The sequence below is a fragment of the Camellia sinensis genome, chromosome 14 (genome assembly GCF_055761805.1).
Source record: "Camellia sinensis isolate YWXY chromosome 14, ASM5576180v1, whole genome shotgun sequence".
In the NCBI taxonomy this organism is placed as follows: Eukaryota; Viridiplantae; Streptophyta; class Magnoliopsida; order Ericales; family Theaceae; genus Camellia; species Camellia sinensis.
Genome location: NC_138974.1, coordinates 86149706 through 86166404, shown reverse-complemented (window position 1 = coordinate 86166404; position 16699 = coordinate 86149706). Strand labels below are relative to the sequence as shown.

The window sequence follows — 16699 nt, the reverse complement described above, 5'->3', positions numbered from 1 at the left end:
AGATATTTGTATGATCATTTTCAATGATTCATCAGATGCATCACCAAATTTAAATTTAATGAAAAAGTGACATTTTTTATGTTTCAATGATTTCATCAAAACGGTATCAAATTGAGAAAATGTGAAATGTTTCATCAAACTAAGGATCTGAGAAGCGTTCACCAGTTTATTGTGCGTGGACGTTGGGCGTGGGACTCACTGGACGACCGGCTGGACGTCTGGCCGATCAGCTGGACGTCTGGCCGATGGTCCCCTCGATCATCCGGTTAATTGAACACTAGCCAAAACTGATCTAGATTTTGATATGCTTTGAGGATGTGGGTGTTCATATATTGAGCTCTGCCCGTATGTCATGGATTTGTATCCAAAGACTCCTATTCCATTCCATTCCTCTCTTCGCCGCTTTCTCTCCCCCACCACAAGGATCTACGAGTTGCCTTACTTTCTTGGCCTTTTTCAGTCCAATCCCGATGACCCATTCACTCCCACCACAAGGTCCTTGCCATGGCTAAACAGTCTCAAAAGCCGCCTTCACAAACCACCCACCACAAGCACACCAATCGTCTTGCTTCCAAACACAATCCGTACCTTCTTCAACATGCTCATAACCCGGTATGTGAAACTAGGTTCATCTCAATTCTCTAATTTTCTTTCCTACGCTCTGTTTGGTTTGATCGTGAAAAAAAAAGAAAAAAAGAAAAAGGCATTGAAATTCGAGAACAACAACTCCAGAGAGAGATTTCCCTCTCTCCTCTCTTGGGTACTTCTGTAACATGGCTATAGCGACCCCGGTCTTTTCTCTTTAAATTATTGTATCCGGATTTAGGTTCCGTGGATCCTGTCATTACTTATTGGTTGTTGTTGTCCTTTAATCTCTTTGTATTTGAAGTATAGGTTGTGTTGGACGGGTCTGTTACAGGTTGGTTGATTTTAGATGCCGATAGGTGATGCCCAGATTTTGGCCTTCACGCTCGAGCGGAAGTTTTAACGCTCGAGCGGTCCTTTCGTTGTTGCTTCTCCGCTCGAGCGGTATTTTTGACGCTCGAGCGGGAATTTCCATCTCCCAGTATTTTGCTCTGCAGTTCTTCCGCTCGAGCGGTAGTTTTTACGCTCGAGCGTGATCCCTTGTTTTTGCTCCTCCGCTCGAGCGGGGAGTTTGACGCTCAAGCGGGTGCAGCGCCTGCAAAACTTCTGGAAGGGTGCAATCGACGCTCGAGCGGCTTTCTTCACGCTCGAGCATGATTCTGTGTCTTACGCTCGAGCGGGGTTTTCTACGCTCGAGCGTAGAGTCGATTATATCAGTCCGTGATTTCACTTTTTGGATCACTTTTTGACCTACTTTTCCTTCATAACTTTTTAAAAACCGCCCCTGGAGTGTTTTTATCTCTCTCTCTCCCTCTACACACCTTCTCTCTTTCGATTGATCTACTTAGAGTGAGTTTCTACCTTTGATCCTTTATTAAAAAGTTAGAGTGAGTTGAGGGCTTCGTTTTAATCTGAGAAACTTGGGATTTGGAGCACGTTGGTCTTTGGTCTTCATCTCCATCTTCTCCATACGGGTTATTTTCTTCGAGGTAGGGATTTTCCTACTCCATTTTATATGCTTTGTTCTAAGTTTGGCATTTTGATAGGTTGGGGACACTTTGAAAATTTTGGAAACAAACCCTAGTTGAATTACTAAATTGATTTGAGTAATTAATTTAAGGAAATTGGGGAATTTGGTTAAATCCATGAAATTGGGGAATTTATTGATTAAATGGTGTAGTTGGATAATATAAATCACTCGCCTATTGAATTGTTGGTATATTTATTTTTTTTCGAGTCTAGAAATAACTGTTTTGGGCTATCGGTGGAGGATAGTCGTGCTTGTTGTAAACATTGCATGCGGATTAGGGAAAATTGAAACTAATCAATTTGTTAAGTCATAATTTTAGACTATTGAATTAATACAGAAATTACATGTATTGATTGAGCATTGCATATGCATATTGTTTGGGAGGAGATAGGGGATGTACTCCACGGTTTAGGGGAAGATAGGGGATGGACCTCTAAACCGGATTTTTGTTTGGGAGGAGATAGGGGATGGACTCCATTAGCACCATTTTTATGTGTGCTTATTATATTGAAGTGTTTTTACATGATTATTGATACAGCACTAAAATGTGTATCAAATGGGAAGTATGAAGTGTTTTGATATGAGCATGAGTCTCATTTGTTTTGTTGATATTGGAAGTAATGTGAATATGATATATAATTCACTGTTGTAAGTTTGGCCAGGTTCTGAGCCATGTTGATAATAATGGAAAGTGAAATGTGTCTTAGACATTAGTGTCATGAGACTGTTTAATGATAAAATTGATTATCTTGGTTAACCATCTATTGAATGCTATAGCTTTATTCAATGCTTATATTTGGTTTAGTATTTTTCTACTGGGCTGTGGCTCACCCTTTATGGGAACAGCATTTTCAGGTTCAGGTGATAAGCTACCTCCACGGACTTAGCCTGGAAGGATTTGATGTTTGGGATTTTGAAGACTTGTCTTTAGTTATATGTTTTATTTTGTTATTTTTGAGATTTCATGTAAACATTCAAGCCTAGGGCTTAACTTGTAAATGAGTTAGTACTCATCCTTTTTGTGTCCAAGTGTTAGCTTGGAAAGATGTAAGCCCTTAGGGCATTTATTTTGATGTTGCAGGATGTTACATGTGATGTCTTTCAATAAGAATACTCTGATGAATAACTCAAATGATTCGTTTTCTTTTATAAATGCATGTTAATGTTATGGTTATTATGGGTTTATTTTGAGGGCGTGACAACTTGGTATCAGAGCGTACCGGGTTCGAATACTTTGGGTACGTGGGAAGTGATTAGTATCACAATGGGTTCGTCTCGCTTGATAGAGACTTAGATGTACTGTTATGTGCTTATATGATAGCATGTTTATGTGATTATGTGGGTATGGAACGTAGTTTCTAGGATGTTAATTGGACCTTTAAGTTTCTAGTAGTCTTGTTGGAAAGGCACTTGATCAATGCTATTTCCAACCGGAACTATAGTAACGCTTCGGGACTATTATTATCCAGGAATGAAATTCGTAGGTGTTTATGTGATTATGTGCTTACGTGGAATGAATTATTTTTGTCCAATGCATTAGGACGCGAGTGTTTAGTTTCGGCACATTTATTAATGTGCTAACGTCTTTGTTTGTTTCCTTTATTAGGATGTCAGGACGAGGACAAGGACGCGGTAGGCGTGGTAGGCCGGGTAGGCAAGAGGTACCGGTGCCAGAGGAGATTCCGGCAGTTCATGAGGGAATTGGTCAGGCCAATGTGGCCGAGCCAGTAGGCCAGCAGGCTATGGGCGCTTTAGCCCGAGAGATAGCAGGGGCATTCAGGGAGTCAGTAGGCATTCTTAGGGCTGAGAATCAAGCCCAGGTTGTTGTTGGGGATGCAGGACCTTCCTTTCTGAAGAGGGAGTTCTTCCGGTCTAATCCGGATGAATTTGTGGGTGATCCTAAAGAGCCACTTAAGGCAGATGAATGGCTCGAACAGACAACGAAGAAGTTTGAGATGCTTGGCATCGAAGACGAGGGGTTGAAGGTGACCTTGGCATCATTCCAGTTGAAGGGGGATGCGGGTCAGTGGTGGAAGTTCACTAAGGGGCGTATAGGAGGTACATGGGAGGCTTTTGTGAATGCTTTCCAGGAGAAGTTCTTATCTCCAGCAGTTAGGGAGAAGCTGAGAGACCAGTTCTGCCAGCTTAAGCAGTCGAGTTCTTCAGTGGCCGAGTTTGAGGCTGCATTTACTAGTTTATCCAGGTTTGCACCTGAATTGGTGGCGTCTGAGGAACGCCGTTGTATTGAGTTTGAGAGGAAGTTGAGGCGTGGCCTCAAGCTGAGAGTTGGGGGAACTATGATTCGGGATTATGGGCGTTTGGTTGATGCTGCAGCCCACATGGAAATCATGATGCAGGAGGAGGAGGAAGGACAGAAGGGCTCCAAGAGGAGTCAGGATGGTCAGAGTGATGGTAGGAGACAGAAGGGTTTTAATCCCCAACAGTCTCAGAGTAGCTTTTCTAGATCGACTTTTCCTGTGCCGAGTGCTAGTTCGGGGAAAGGCAGTCAAGGAGACATTACCTGCTTCAAGTGTGGTCAGCTGGGCCACAAGTCTCCAGTTTGTCCTCAGAGGGGAGGAGTGCAGAGAGCAGCATCATCTTCGGCTCGATCTCAGAGCCAGAGTCAGGGTAGAGGCCAGCCACTCTCGTGTTATCAGTGTGGTCAGCCAGGGCATATGAAGAGGTATTGCCCGCAGTTGGGTGGCACACCTGGTGCATCTGGTTTGAGGCAGATTCAGGATCAACAGCCAGCTCAGTCGGGTCAGGCCTCGAGGGCCAATCAGGGGGCTTCATCGTCTCAGTCGGTGCAGCAATCTTATGCTCCTAGGGGTGAGCAGGTTGATCAGAGGTCATCTGGGCGCGTGTATGCTGTTACCACGCAGGATCTTGTACCGGCTCCATCTGTTGTGAGAGGTACTTTCTTGTTTTGCAACACGGTTGCTAATGTTTTGATTGATACGGGTGCATCTCATTCCTTTGTGTCTGCTGCATTTGCATCTGTTTTGGAGTTGGAGTTAGCACAGTTAGCATCTCCTATTTGTGTAGTGTCGCCTCTTGGGGGTGAATTGATTTTGAAACACGGTGTTAGGGGTTGTGATATAGAGGTTGATTACCATAGAATCCCATTTTCCTTTGTAGTTATGCCTATGAGAGGTTTCGATGTTATTTTGGGTATGGACTGGTTATCGTCATACCGGGCAGTTATTGATTGCTACCGCCAGAGAGTCACTTGTTGTACCGTGAATGGTGAGTGTTTTCATTTTCTGGGGGACCGTGTTGGTAGTGTTTTGCCACCGGGGTATGTTCCGCGAGGACGGAGTGAGCTTAGTGGTCTACTTGCTAACCTTTCGATTAGTGAGGACGGTGAGACTCAGATTGTGTTGCCAAGGGTGGTGTGTGAGTACTCGGACGTTTTTCCCGAGGATCTTGTTGGTTTGCCACCGCATCGAGAGATTGAATTCTCTATTGACTTAGTGCCCGGCACGGCGCCGATTTCTATGGCACCTTATCGTTTTGCCCCAGCTGAGTTAGTTGAGTTGAAGATCCAACTCCAGGAGTTACTAGATAAAGGCTTTATACGTCCTAGTGTTTCGCCTTGGGGAGCACCGGCCCTCTTTGTTAAAAAGAAAGGTGGTGCTTTGAGGCTTTGTATAGATTACCGGAAATTGAATCGGGCTACGGTTAAGAATAAGTACCCTATGCCCCGTATAGATGATCTGTTCGATCAATTGAAAGGTTCCCGTTGTTTCTCGAAGATAGACTTGAGATCAGGTTATCATCAGTTGAGAGTCAGGGAGGAGGATATTCCAAAGACGGCATTCCGTACGCGGTATGGCCACTATGAGTTTTTGGTGATGCCATTTGGGCTTACCAATGCACCGGCAGTATTTATGGATTTGATGAACCGGATATTCCGGGAATTTCTAGATCGTTTTGTAGTCGTCTTCGTGGACGACATCCTTATCTATTCACCTTCAGAGGAAGAGCACGAGGAACACTTGAGGGTGGTGCTTGATTTACTTATAGCCCATCAGCTTTATGCTAAGTTTGGGAAGTGTGAGTTCTGGCTAGAGGAGGTGAAGTTCTTAGGCCATGTAGTTTCTAGGGAAGGGGTGTCTGTTGATACATCCAAGACAGAGGCAGTGCAAGATTGGGTACAGCCTAAGAGTGTGTTTGAGATCCGCAGTTTTCTGGGATTAGCTGGGTATTATCGCCGGTTTGTAAGAGATTTCTCCAGATTAGCTTCGCCTTTGACTAGATTGACTCGGAAGGGAGTCAAATTTGTTTGGAGTGAGACTTGTGAAAAGTCGTTCCACGAGTTGAAAGTTAGACTGACCACTGCTCCAGTCTTGATTATTCCGGAGAGAGGGTTGGGTTATGCAGTCTATTGTGACGCCTCACGAGAGGGTCTTGGTTGTGTGTTAATGCAAGAGGGGAAAGTGGTTGCCTATGGCTCACGTCAGTTGAAAGTTCACGAGAAGAATTACCCTACGCATGATTTAGAGTTAGCAGCTGTGATATTTGCCTTGAAGATTTGGAGACATTATCTTTACGGTGAGAGGTTCGAGGTATTCTCGGATCATAAGAGTCTGAAATATCTGTTCACACAGAAAGACTTGAACTTGAGGCAGAGGAGGTGGATGGAATTTATTGAGGATTATGACTTTGAATTGCATTATCATCCGGGAAAGGCCAATGTGGTGGCCGACGCCCTTAGCAGGAAACCTGTTGGTGACATAGCTAGTATAGCCATCCGAGAGTGGGAGATGTTAGGTGCACTTGGAGAGTTTGATTTGCTTCTGGGCGAATCCGTTGAGGCTGCGGCCTTGTTTTCTGTTGTTGCGCAACCTACACTTGGGACTCGAGTGTTAGAGGCTCAGAGGGGCGACCCTGAGGTAGAATCCCTCCGTGAGAAGATTTCTGGTGGGAAGGTTGAGAAAGGTTTGACGGTGTATCCCGACCTGAGTGTGAGATACCGAGACCGTCTGTTTGTGCCAGAGTCTCATCGAGAGGAGGTACTCCGAGAGTTTCATCATTCACGCCTTGCGGTGCATCCGGGAGGTACTAAGATGTATCGGGATTTGGGTCGCCAGTTTTGGTGGCGGGGTATGAAGAGAGATGTGGCAGCTTTCGTATCTAAGTGCCTTACTTGTCAGCAAGTGAAGGCCGAACATCAGAGGCCAGCGGGTTTGTTGCAACCCTTGCCTATTGCCGAGTGGAAGTGGGAGCATGTCACTATGGACTTCGTTGTAGGTCTTCCAAGGACTCAGCGGGGCAGTGATGCTATTTGGGTGGTTGTAGACCGGTTGACTAAGTCGGCGCACTTCATTCCTATGCGCGTTAGAGATTCAGTAGATCATCTTGCCGACTTGTATATTCGAGACATAGTGATGTTGCACGGGGTTCCAGTGACGATCGTCTCCGATAGGGACCCTCGTTTTACTGCCAGATTATGGCAGAGCTTGCAGAGCGCCTTAGGTACTAAGTTGACCTTTAGCACAGCTTATCATCCTCAGACTGATGGGCAGTCCGAGCGTACTATTCAGATCCTTGAAGATATGCTTCGGGGTTGTGTTCTTGACTTTAGCGGGTCGTGGGAGAGGCACTTGCCATTAGTGGAGTTTGCCTACAACAACAGCTTCCAGTCTAGTATCGGTATGGCACCGTTTGAGGCCTTATACGGCCGACCGTGTAGGTCTCCTGTTTGTTGGGCCGAGGTGGGTGATGCACCTCTGTTGGGTCTGGAGTTAGTGAGGGAAACGACGGAGAAGGTTGAGCTTATCCGTAAGAGGCTTGTTACAGCCCAGAGTCGTCAAAAATCTTATGCCGACCGTAGGAGGAGACCTTTGGTGTTCGAGGTAAGTGATCATGTCTTTTTGAAGATATCACCAAGACGGGGATTGATGAGGTTTGGGAAGAGCGGGAAGTTGTCCCCTCGATTCATTGGTCCTTTTGAGATCCTTGAGAGGATTGGCGAGACTGCTTATCGTTTAGCTTTGCCGCCGCAGTTGTCCGGAGTACATGACGTGTTTCATGTGAGTATGCTGCGGAAGTATGAGCCGGATCCATCACATGTATTGGATTGGACCGATTTAGTAGTTGATGAGGATGTCTCGTATGAGGAGAGACCGGTTAGGGTCTTGGATAAGCGGGATCAAGTCTTGCGAGGCAAGACCATTCCTTTGGTGAAAGTTTTGTGGAAACATCACGGGGTGGAGGAAGCCACATGGGAACGTGAGTTGGAAGTCCGCGAGAAATATCCGGACATGTTTATTGATTTGTAACCTTGTAGTTAGATTTTGTAATATTGTCGAACTTTAAAGCTTTTTATATATGTCTTAAGCTGTAAAACATTTAGAATGTTTTGGTTAATGGAAATATTTTGGAACTTGCCTCGAAATGGAAGTTTAAGGGAACATTGTATATATTGAATATATTGAAAATTGTTGAAATTGAAAGAAAATTGCATAGTGTTAATGCAGGTTGAAATATATGGTTGTTTTTCATATTGTGGCATGCCTCTTTGTTAAGAGATGGAATGGCCGGTGTTGGGTCAAGTTGTTTATTAGTGAGTTATCATATTGTTGGAATTTGAGAAAAACTTGTTTTCGAAACCTTGTGCTTAATTTCGGGGACGAAATTCTTTTAAGGAGGGGAGGTTATAGCGACCCCGGTCTTTTCTCTTTAAATTATTGTATCCGGATTTAGGTTCCGTGGATCCTGTCATTACTTATTGGTTGTTGTTGTCCTTTAATCTCTTTGTATTTGAAGTATAGGTTGTGTTGGACGGGTCTGTTACAGGTTGGTTGATTTTAGATGCCGATAGGTGATGCCCAGATTTTGGCCTTCACGCTCGAGCGGAAGTTTTAACGCTCGAGCGGTCCCTTCGTTGTTGCTTCTCCGCTCGAGCGGTATTTTTGACGCTCGAGCGGGAATTTCCATCTCCCAGTATTTTGCTCTGCAGTTCTTCCGCTCGAGCGGTAGTTTTTACGCTCGAGCGTGATCCCTTGTTTTTGCTCCTCCGCTCGAGCAGGGAGTTTGACGCTCGAGCGGGTGCAGCGCCTGCAAAACTTCTGGAAGGGTGCAATCGACGCTCGAGCGGCTTTCTTCACGCTCGAGCATGATTCTGTGTCTTACGCTCGAGCGGGGCTTTCTACGCTCGAGCGTAGAGTCGATTATATCAGTCCGTGATTTCACTTTTTGGATCACTTTTTGACCTACTTTTCCTTCATAACTTTTTAAAAACCGCCCCTGGAGTGTTTTTATCTCTCTCTCTCCCTCTACACACCTTCTCTCTTTCGATTGATCTACTTAGAGTGAGTTTCTACCTTTGATCCTTTATTAAAAAGTTAGAGTGAGTTGAGGGCTTCGTTTTAATCTGAGAAACTTGGGATTTGGAGCACGTTGGTCTTTGGTCTTCATCTCCATCTTCTCCATACGGGTTATTTTCTTCGAGGTAGGGATTTTCCTACTCCATTTTATATGCTTTGTTCTAAGTTTGGCATTTTGATAGGTTGGGGACACTTTGAAAATTTTGGAAACAAACCCTAGTTGAATTACTAAATTGATTTGAGTAATTAATTTAAGGAAATTGGGGAATTTGGTTAAATCCATGAAATTGGGGAATTTATTGATTAAATGGTGTAGTTGGATAATATAAATCACTCGCCTATTGAATTGTTGGTATATTTATTTTTTTTCGAGTCTAGAAATAACTGTTTTGGGCTATCGGTGGAGGATAGTCGTGCTTGTTGTAAACATTGCATGCGGATTAGGGAAAATTGAAACTAATCAATTTGTTAAGTCATAATTTTAGACTATTGAATTAATACAGAAATTACATGTATTGATTGAGCATTGCATATGCATATTGTTTGGGAGGAGATAGGGGATGTACTCCACGGTTTAGGGGAAGATAGGGGATGGACCTCTAAACCGGATTTTTGTTTGGGAGGAGATAGGGGATGGACTCCATTAGCACCATTTTTATGTGTGCTTATTATATTGAAGTGTTTTTACATGATTATTGATACAGCACTAAAATGTGTATCAAATGGGAAGTATGAAGTGTTTTGATATGAGCATGAGTCTCATTTGTTTTGTTGATATTGGAAGTAATGTGAATATGATATATAATTCACTGTTGTAAGTTTGGCCAGGTTCTGAGCCATGTTGATAATAATGGAAAGTGAAATGTGTCTTAGACATTAGTGTCATGAGACTGTTTAATGATAAAATTGATTATCTTGGTTAACCATCTATTGAATGCTATAGCTTTATTCAATGCTTATATTTGGTTTAGTATTTTTCTACTGGGCTGTGGCTCACCCTTTATGGGAACAGCATTTTCAGGTTCAGGTGATAAGCTACCTCCACGGACTTAGCCTGGAAGGATTTGATGTTTGGGATTTTGAAGACTTGTCTTTAGTTATATGTTTTATTTTGTTATTTTTGAGATTTCATGTAAACATTCAAGCCTAGGGCTTAACTTGTAAATGAGTTAGTACTCATCCTTTTTGTGTCCAAGTGTTAGCTTGGAAAGATGTAAGCCCTTAGGGCATTTATTTTGATGTTGCAGGATGTTACATGTGATGTCTTTCAATAAGAATACTCTGATGAATAACTCAAATGATTCGTTTTCTTTTATAAATGCATGTTAATGTTATGGTTATTATGGGTTTATTTTGAGGGCGTGACAATGGCTTCCTTGACCCAAAACAATGGTGGAAATAGAATAGAAAATGGTTAGATAAACAACCATAAAGGATCATTCTCATATGTAAACTCAAGTGAAAATTTTGCACTAACTAGTCAACTAACCGGTCGTCCTGCCGATCGTCCGTCCGATCGACCGATAATTTGATGAAAAGCCAAATCCCTCCATTAGAGTAGGCGATATCAAATAGAGAAATTCACCATTTTTTTACACAGATTTGATGAAATTTTTGGTGAACTATTGGAGATTTCCTAAGGAAATATTTTCATCACCGGTTTCGTCATTGAATATTTGTCACTAAAACTCTCCATGAGGAAAAATAATTTCGTCACCAATGAAATTACTTTAGTGACGAAAAATTTTATCACCAAAAATCCTCATTTTCATCACTAATTAGTTATTCAATACTATATTTATAACTTTAGTTAACAAATAAATTTATTACATATTGATCATTGATAAGGAAATAATTTTGTCACAGTAAGATGTAAGGTTGATGAAGTTTTTCGTCTCCAAAAGTCAGACATGGGTGACAAAATATATTTCGTGGTAAAAATATGTATACGTGACAAAATTTTTAGTCACCAAACAACAAAATCAATGAAAACATTCATAAATAAATTGCAATAAATTTTGTCACAAAACATATTTACTAGCGACAAATAGTCACTGTCATAATAACAAGTATATATGACGAAAAAATTCGTCACTAAACTTGTTGTTCCATATTTTATATTTCAATTAAAATTATTATTTCACAAATATTCCTGCTCATATCACAATATCCTTTTAAATGTACTATGAAATCGACTAGCTATTATACACTATTCCACCAAAAAAAATTTACTAAACAATTTATAGTATTAGTCAAAATACATCCATCCAACAAATTTAATAATAATCCATGAAGTATAATAAAAAAAATCATCATAGCAAATCCCAAAATGAACTAACGTGGAGTCTACAAAAAAATAAAAAATAAAAAATCAACACTTGATCTTGATTTACAACTAGAACTAAGTATCAGTTCAGGAAAAAAATAATTCAACACTTGATTGATTTGCAAGTATACTTCCAAACTTCAAAAACTAATCAGCAAACAAAATAAATAAGGAAAACATTAATATATTAGCAATTACATCTAAAATCATATTTAAATAATTTATTTTATAAACCAATTTAGCAGAAATGCATATAACAATCCAAAACTTCAAAGAGTTAAGGTGATCCTTGATGATAAGCAATATGGATAACAAATTTGATAACAAAAGATTGCATGAATAAGAGCAAACTTCATGTTAGGAACAAAACTTTATGTTAGGAACAAAGGACAAGAAAACAATCACTAACAATTAACAATAGACAACTTAAATTAGTACTGAAAAAAAATCACTGTAAATAAATTAATCCCTCAAGGCAAGAGGTGTATAGGTGTTATATGAGAGGAGGGAGAGGAATGACATAGGACAGACCATGGGGACAGGAAAGGGGAAGAAAAAGAAAAGAAAAGAAAAAGAAAGAAAACTAGAGAGACAAAGTTATAAAGGATGTGGTAGTGATGTCATAGACAAGGAAATTTGATACTCCCTCCGTCCCAAAATATTAGTCCCTTATTCCATTTTTCATTGTCCCAAAATATTAGTCCCTCTTCAAAAATCAAGTACAAAAATAATATAAATTTTCTATTTTACCCTTCTTTTAAATTAATAAACAACATAAAAAGTACAATTATGCATTGATATTTCCAAAAAATGTACTATCAAAAGGATAATTTTGGAAAATCAACTTTTTTCAAATACAATAATTGTACTACCAAAAAAAGTTGGATTCCCCAAAAGGGACCATTATTTTGGGACGGAGGGAGTAGAAAATTAAGGGTAATATTGACTTTTCACAAAATTTCTTAACAGAGTTAAAATTTGCACTTCACTCCATATCACGGGGGAGGAAAAAATGCTGCGAACTGATGAGAAAAAAAAATGATGAAATGGCATTTTTTTTAGAATAATTTGTGCCCATGGTCATATATGGAGAACTGGATTCCAAAATAATGAACTCAAGACCATAGTTTTTGATGATGTACCTGAAGCTCTTGAGAACTGGCATGCTTTAGGCATCAAGGTTGGTTTGAGATTTTTCCTTTTTTTTCATTAATTGTTTCCTCAACTTTATTTTCTGGTGTGTTTCTGTGCCCTAGAATGGGTTGCAATTATCTTGCAAGACTTGTGGTCATTTGTTGTTGCTTTGCTGATTTGGTGGTTTGATTATGTGACTTTGATTTCCCTACACATGCACTTAATTAATTTCCCATGGCTGTTTGTGTAAGTTACTATTACTCTTGTTTATCTTTCCTCAGGTGTACATATATTCCAGCGGTAGCAGATTGGCACAAAGGCTCATATTTGGTGATACGAATTATGGGGACTTAAGAAAATACTTGTGTGGATTTTTCGATACCATAGTGAGGTATATTGCACACTCCTTGAATGCATTTCTTTGTTTTAAAAAGCAATCCTATTACTGTTTCATTCTGGCTAAATCATCATTCAATACTATTATGTCCAGGAACAAGAAAGAAACAAGTAGTTATGTTGAAATATCAAAATCCATGGGAGCAGATAGGCCATCAGAGATCTTATTTGTGACTGATGTCTATCAAGAAGCTATAGCTACCAAGGCAGCAAGTAAGATGCTTAACTTTTGATCTTTTGGAAAGGTTTGAATGATCCAAACCATTGATTAGGCAGAATAGTTGAAATTTGAAAGTTGCGACTCATGTTAAAAAATTCGCTAAGGTATTGGTTGAGATTGCCTTAACCACTGGTACTTGAATTCTAATACATGTTTCAGGTTTGGAAGTGATAATTTTTGTGCGGCCAGGAAATGGACCTCTACTTGAGAATCATAGTTTCAAGATAGTCAACCCTTTTTCAGAGATCTAAGATTTAGGTGTGCTCCCTGTAAGCTTACTTTAACATGACATAGTTATAATTAATGATGATATACTACATCAATAAACAAATTCCCTTCCTAATAAACTTGCTCAGTTAATGACTTGGCTGGATTTTTATTTTTATTTTGGTTGGCTATGCTTGTTTTATTTCTTGTTTAACTCTGGCTATTAACAAGTGAAAACTGGGGAACAAATTTTTACCCAAAAAATTTAAAATGATCAGTCTATGTTGAATGGTCTGATGTTCATAATTGAATAAAATATCTCTAAATGGTCCCAAAGTTAGTGGAATGATGGAAACAAAAATGCTAAACCTTTCTATCTATGTCAATACAACTGATGGAAAAATGCTACCAACATGAAAAAAAAAAAAAAAAAAGAGTAGAGGGGAAAAAATGCTACCAACTGATGAAAGGTGCAAGCAATGATCAAGACCTATATTTTTATGATGCCTCCTATGATACCCTACCCAATTATTGTCAAATAGATGAAATGACAAACAAATACATTGTATAGACCTCTCTATCTATATCAATACAAATTATGTTTACAATGAGTCCAGCTTAACAACCAGAAGTTCCTTTGTACGTGGCAAGGTCCTATTAATTACATCACTTACTTATAGCAACTCCAACACCGCCTAGCAAAAGTACACAAAAAAGTAAACACGTAGTTTTGTCTAACTATTTTGGTTAGTGTGTATTTTAACAAGGGTCATGCTAAGTAAGAAGTAACTAATGAATCTATTTTCGTTAAATACATCTTGGAATTTGTTAAATCTTAGTTAATAATTAATTAAACTGTTGTGCTTTAACTAGTATATATTAACCAACATTAGAAAAATGAAAAGATGAAACAAGCAAGACTTACCAAAAAGGCAATCTTCGAGTTCATGGGATGCCTTATCCTCTAAATTGTCCTTTGAAACCTTGCTTCTTATGAAACTCCATTATGCTTGATGTCATCTCCAAATGCTCCTCACTCAACCCATTCATTTTCGCTATCACATTATTTTGTGAATTTCCTCTTTTTGTGCTTGAATTTCATGTTTCTATGCTGTAATTTCCTTTTTTTGTGAATGAATTTCCTCCTTTTGCTCTTGTATTTCCATCTCTAGACACCTTACATAGTCACTGTCAGTCAAAGCACTGGTAGTCCTGATAGAGAAGGAAGGCCTCAACCCAAGTCCTTTAAAATATCTCAATCTTCGCTTGAGCACCTTCATAGATAGCTCCTCCGGAGTAATTGGAACCACACCAGGTTGGGAGCAATGTTCATCTTGGATCTTTATCATATTATCCTGTCATTTTGAAAAGAAAAAAAAAATAGAAAAGTGAATAAAGATACAATAAAAATTGCAATCATCCTAATACAAAAGGTAAATATACATACAAATTCTTTTCGCACCCCGGAGAAATCCATTGCTTTATGACATCATTAAAGTGTGTGGATTTGTAAACACATGGCAACTCTGGCAGTCGGTCCCCATTTGCAATTGCCTCATTTTATTTATTTATTTTTGTTCTTCAACTAGTAAGTTAAATAAGAATGATGGTAATAAAACCATATTATAAAATAAAAAATAAAAAATTAAAGAAGATGCATCGCCTTGTGTACCCTAACTAGAAGAGACTTCAACCTACATCTATGCTTCGTCTTCAATTGTTTTCTATTGTCAATGTAGCTATTGATTGCTTCTACAATGAGCAAGTTCCAATAGAAAAATATATATATTAGGAAGATGTAAGGTAATTGTCAACAATAAATAAACATAAGAAAAGTTTACCAGCCAATTGCTATCATTCAACTTCCTATCAATAAAGTTTTTCCATTTCTCGAGGTCACATCCAAGCGGTGGGTGGCTTCTAGCATACTTCTCTCCCTCAGCACTCTTAAGGCTCAAGTATTTTTTTCCGTACTCTATAGGTGTGGGTACTCAAGCTCCGTCCACACTTTGTTGCCACCGCTTTGTTAACATCCGTGGATTCACCTTGCATCTCAAATTGATCCCAGTAACAGCCACAAATATTGTAAGTCGTAATTAATTGTATTACATGAATTCAATCAATTATGTAATACTTTTACCGTTAGATGCTAAAACATAGGTGCCGTAACTTCTTCATTGACGTGTTTCCACCTGCAAATGCTAAATTCTGGCAAGTGTGTATGGACCTCAACACCAATTTTGGAGACTAATTGAGAGGCATGATCCCTCACTGGCGCACGATACTCCTGTGGTATGGAAACTTTGAACTTTCCATCTTTCTCAACCATTGCTTGAACCTTCAGCCCCCATGTCAAGTCATGAGGGTGTCTACTAAGCACTGTTTTAAAGACATAATATTGATTGGTTAGTAACTAATTAAAGCAAAATCATAAAAGCAATATAAGTTACCTTTTTCTTTTTCTTTTTTTTGTGAATAAGTCATAAAATACAATGATAAAATATAGAGATATATAAAGGGCATTCCCTAAGTCTTACGACACCAAACTAAAAAAACTAGAGCTATACAAGCGAAACAAAACCAAATAAACAACCTAAACTAAATAAACTATAAAAGTCATCTTGAGTAAACTAGAGAAAAAGTGCACTAAGGAGTTGGACGATGCACTTCATGTATCTTCCACAACAAAGCTGCACGTATGTAGAAAGTCTCACCAATCGAGGCATCATAGGTTAATTTACCATTTTTCCATAATTCATTCAATTCATTCACTAAAGGTCTCATGTAGACATTAATATCAATTCCTAGTTGTGATTCACCAAGAATAAGTAATGACAACATGAAAAATGGATCCTTCATAGCCAACCACAGTGGCAAGTTATACGAAATGAGTACGACAGGCCACAAACTATATGAGTTATTCATATTTCTGAAAGGGTTGAACCCATTAGTAGCCAACCCTAGCCTTACATTTCGAGGCTCCAAGGCGAATTCAGGATGTTATGAATCGAATTCCTTCCACTCATCACTATCTACAGGATGCTTCAATACACCGTCATCTAGATATTTTTTCTTGGACCATTTCATATCCTCGGCTCTCTTCCTGGACATGTACAGCCTTTTCAATCTCAATGTTAACGGAAAATATCGAAAGACCTTACAAGAGATCTTCTTACCTCTACCATGATCTGTCTTGTATCTAGAAGCCCTACAATTTAGACATTTATCCAGTGTTGCATTCGCCTTCCAAAAAAGCACACAATCATTTACACAAGCATTAATGAGCTCATATGACAAACCCAATTCACGTAGTATTTTTTTAGCTTCATAAGTTGACTTTGGAACCAAATTATCCTTCAGTAAAAGTTTTGTTAAAAACTTGATCATCATGTCAACTAACTTATTACTCCAATGGTTTGTTACCTTCATATTAAGTATCTCAATGACAAAATTTAACAAAGTGTAATTTG

At 39.4% G+C, this 16699-nt stretch overlaps 1 protein-coding gene across 3 annotated transcripts; it reads left to right on the top strand.

Moving 5' to 3' along the window:
* The first annotated feature begins 281 nt into the window (after positions 1 to 281).
* Positions 282 to 15585, top strand: LOC114287739 (putative bifunctional methylthioribulose-1-phosphate dehydratase/enolase-phosphatase E1 1). 3 transcript variants are annotated; one of them, XM_082905403.1, is made up of 5 exons: positions 282 to 612; positions 12688 to 12797; positions 12897 to 13015; positions 13182 to 13280; positions 14402 to 15585. In XM_082905403.1, the coding sequence occupies exons 1-4, from the start codon at positions 505 to 507 to the stop codon at positions 13271 to 13273; spliced, it is 429 nt and encodes a 142-aa protein (XP_082761529.1). In that variant the 5' UTR covers positions 282 to 504; the 3' UTR covers positions 13274 to 13280; positions 14402 to 15585. The 3 variants fall into 3 exon arrangements, 2 of the variants coding, with proteins under 2 accessions (XP_082761529.1, XP_028086982.2); XM_028231181.2 differs by lacking the exon at positions 14402 to 15585 and having other exon boundaries at positions 283 to 612; positions 13182 to 14343; XR_003637998.2 differs by lacking the exons at positions 282 to 612; positions 14402 to 15585 and adding an exon at positions 12202 to 12452 and having other exon boundaries at positions 12897 to 14347.
* Positions 15586 to 16699: the final 1114 nt, after the last annotated feature.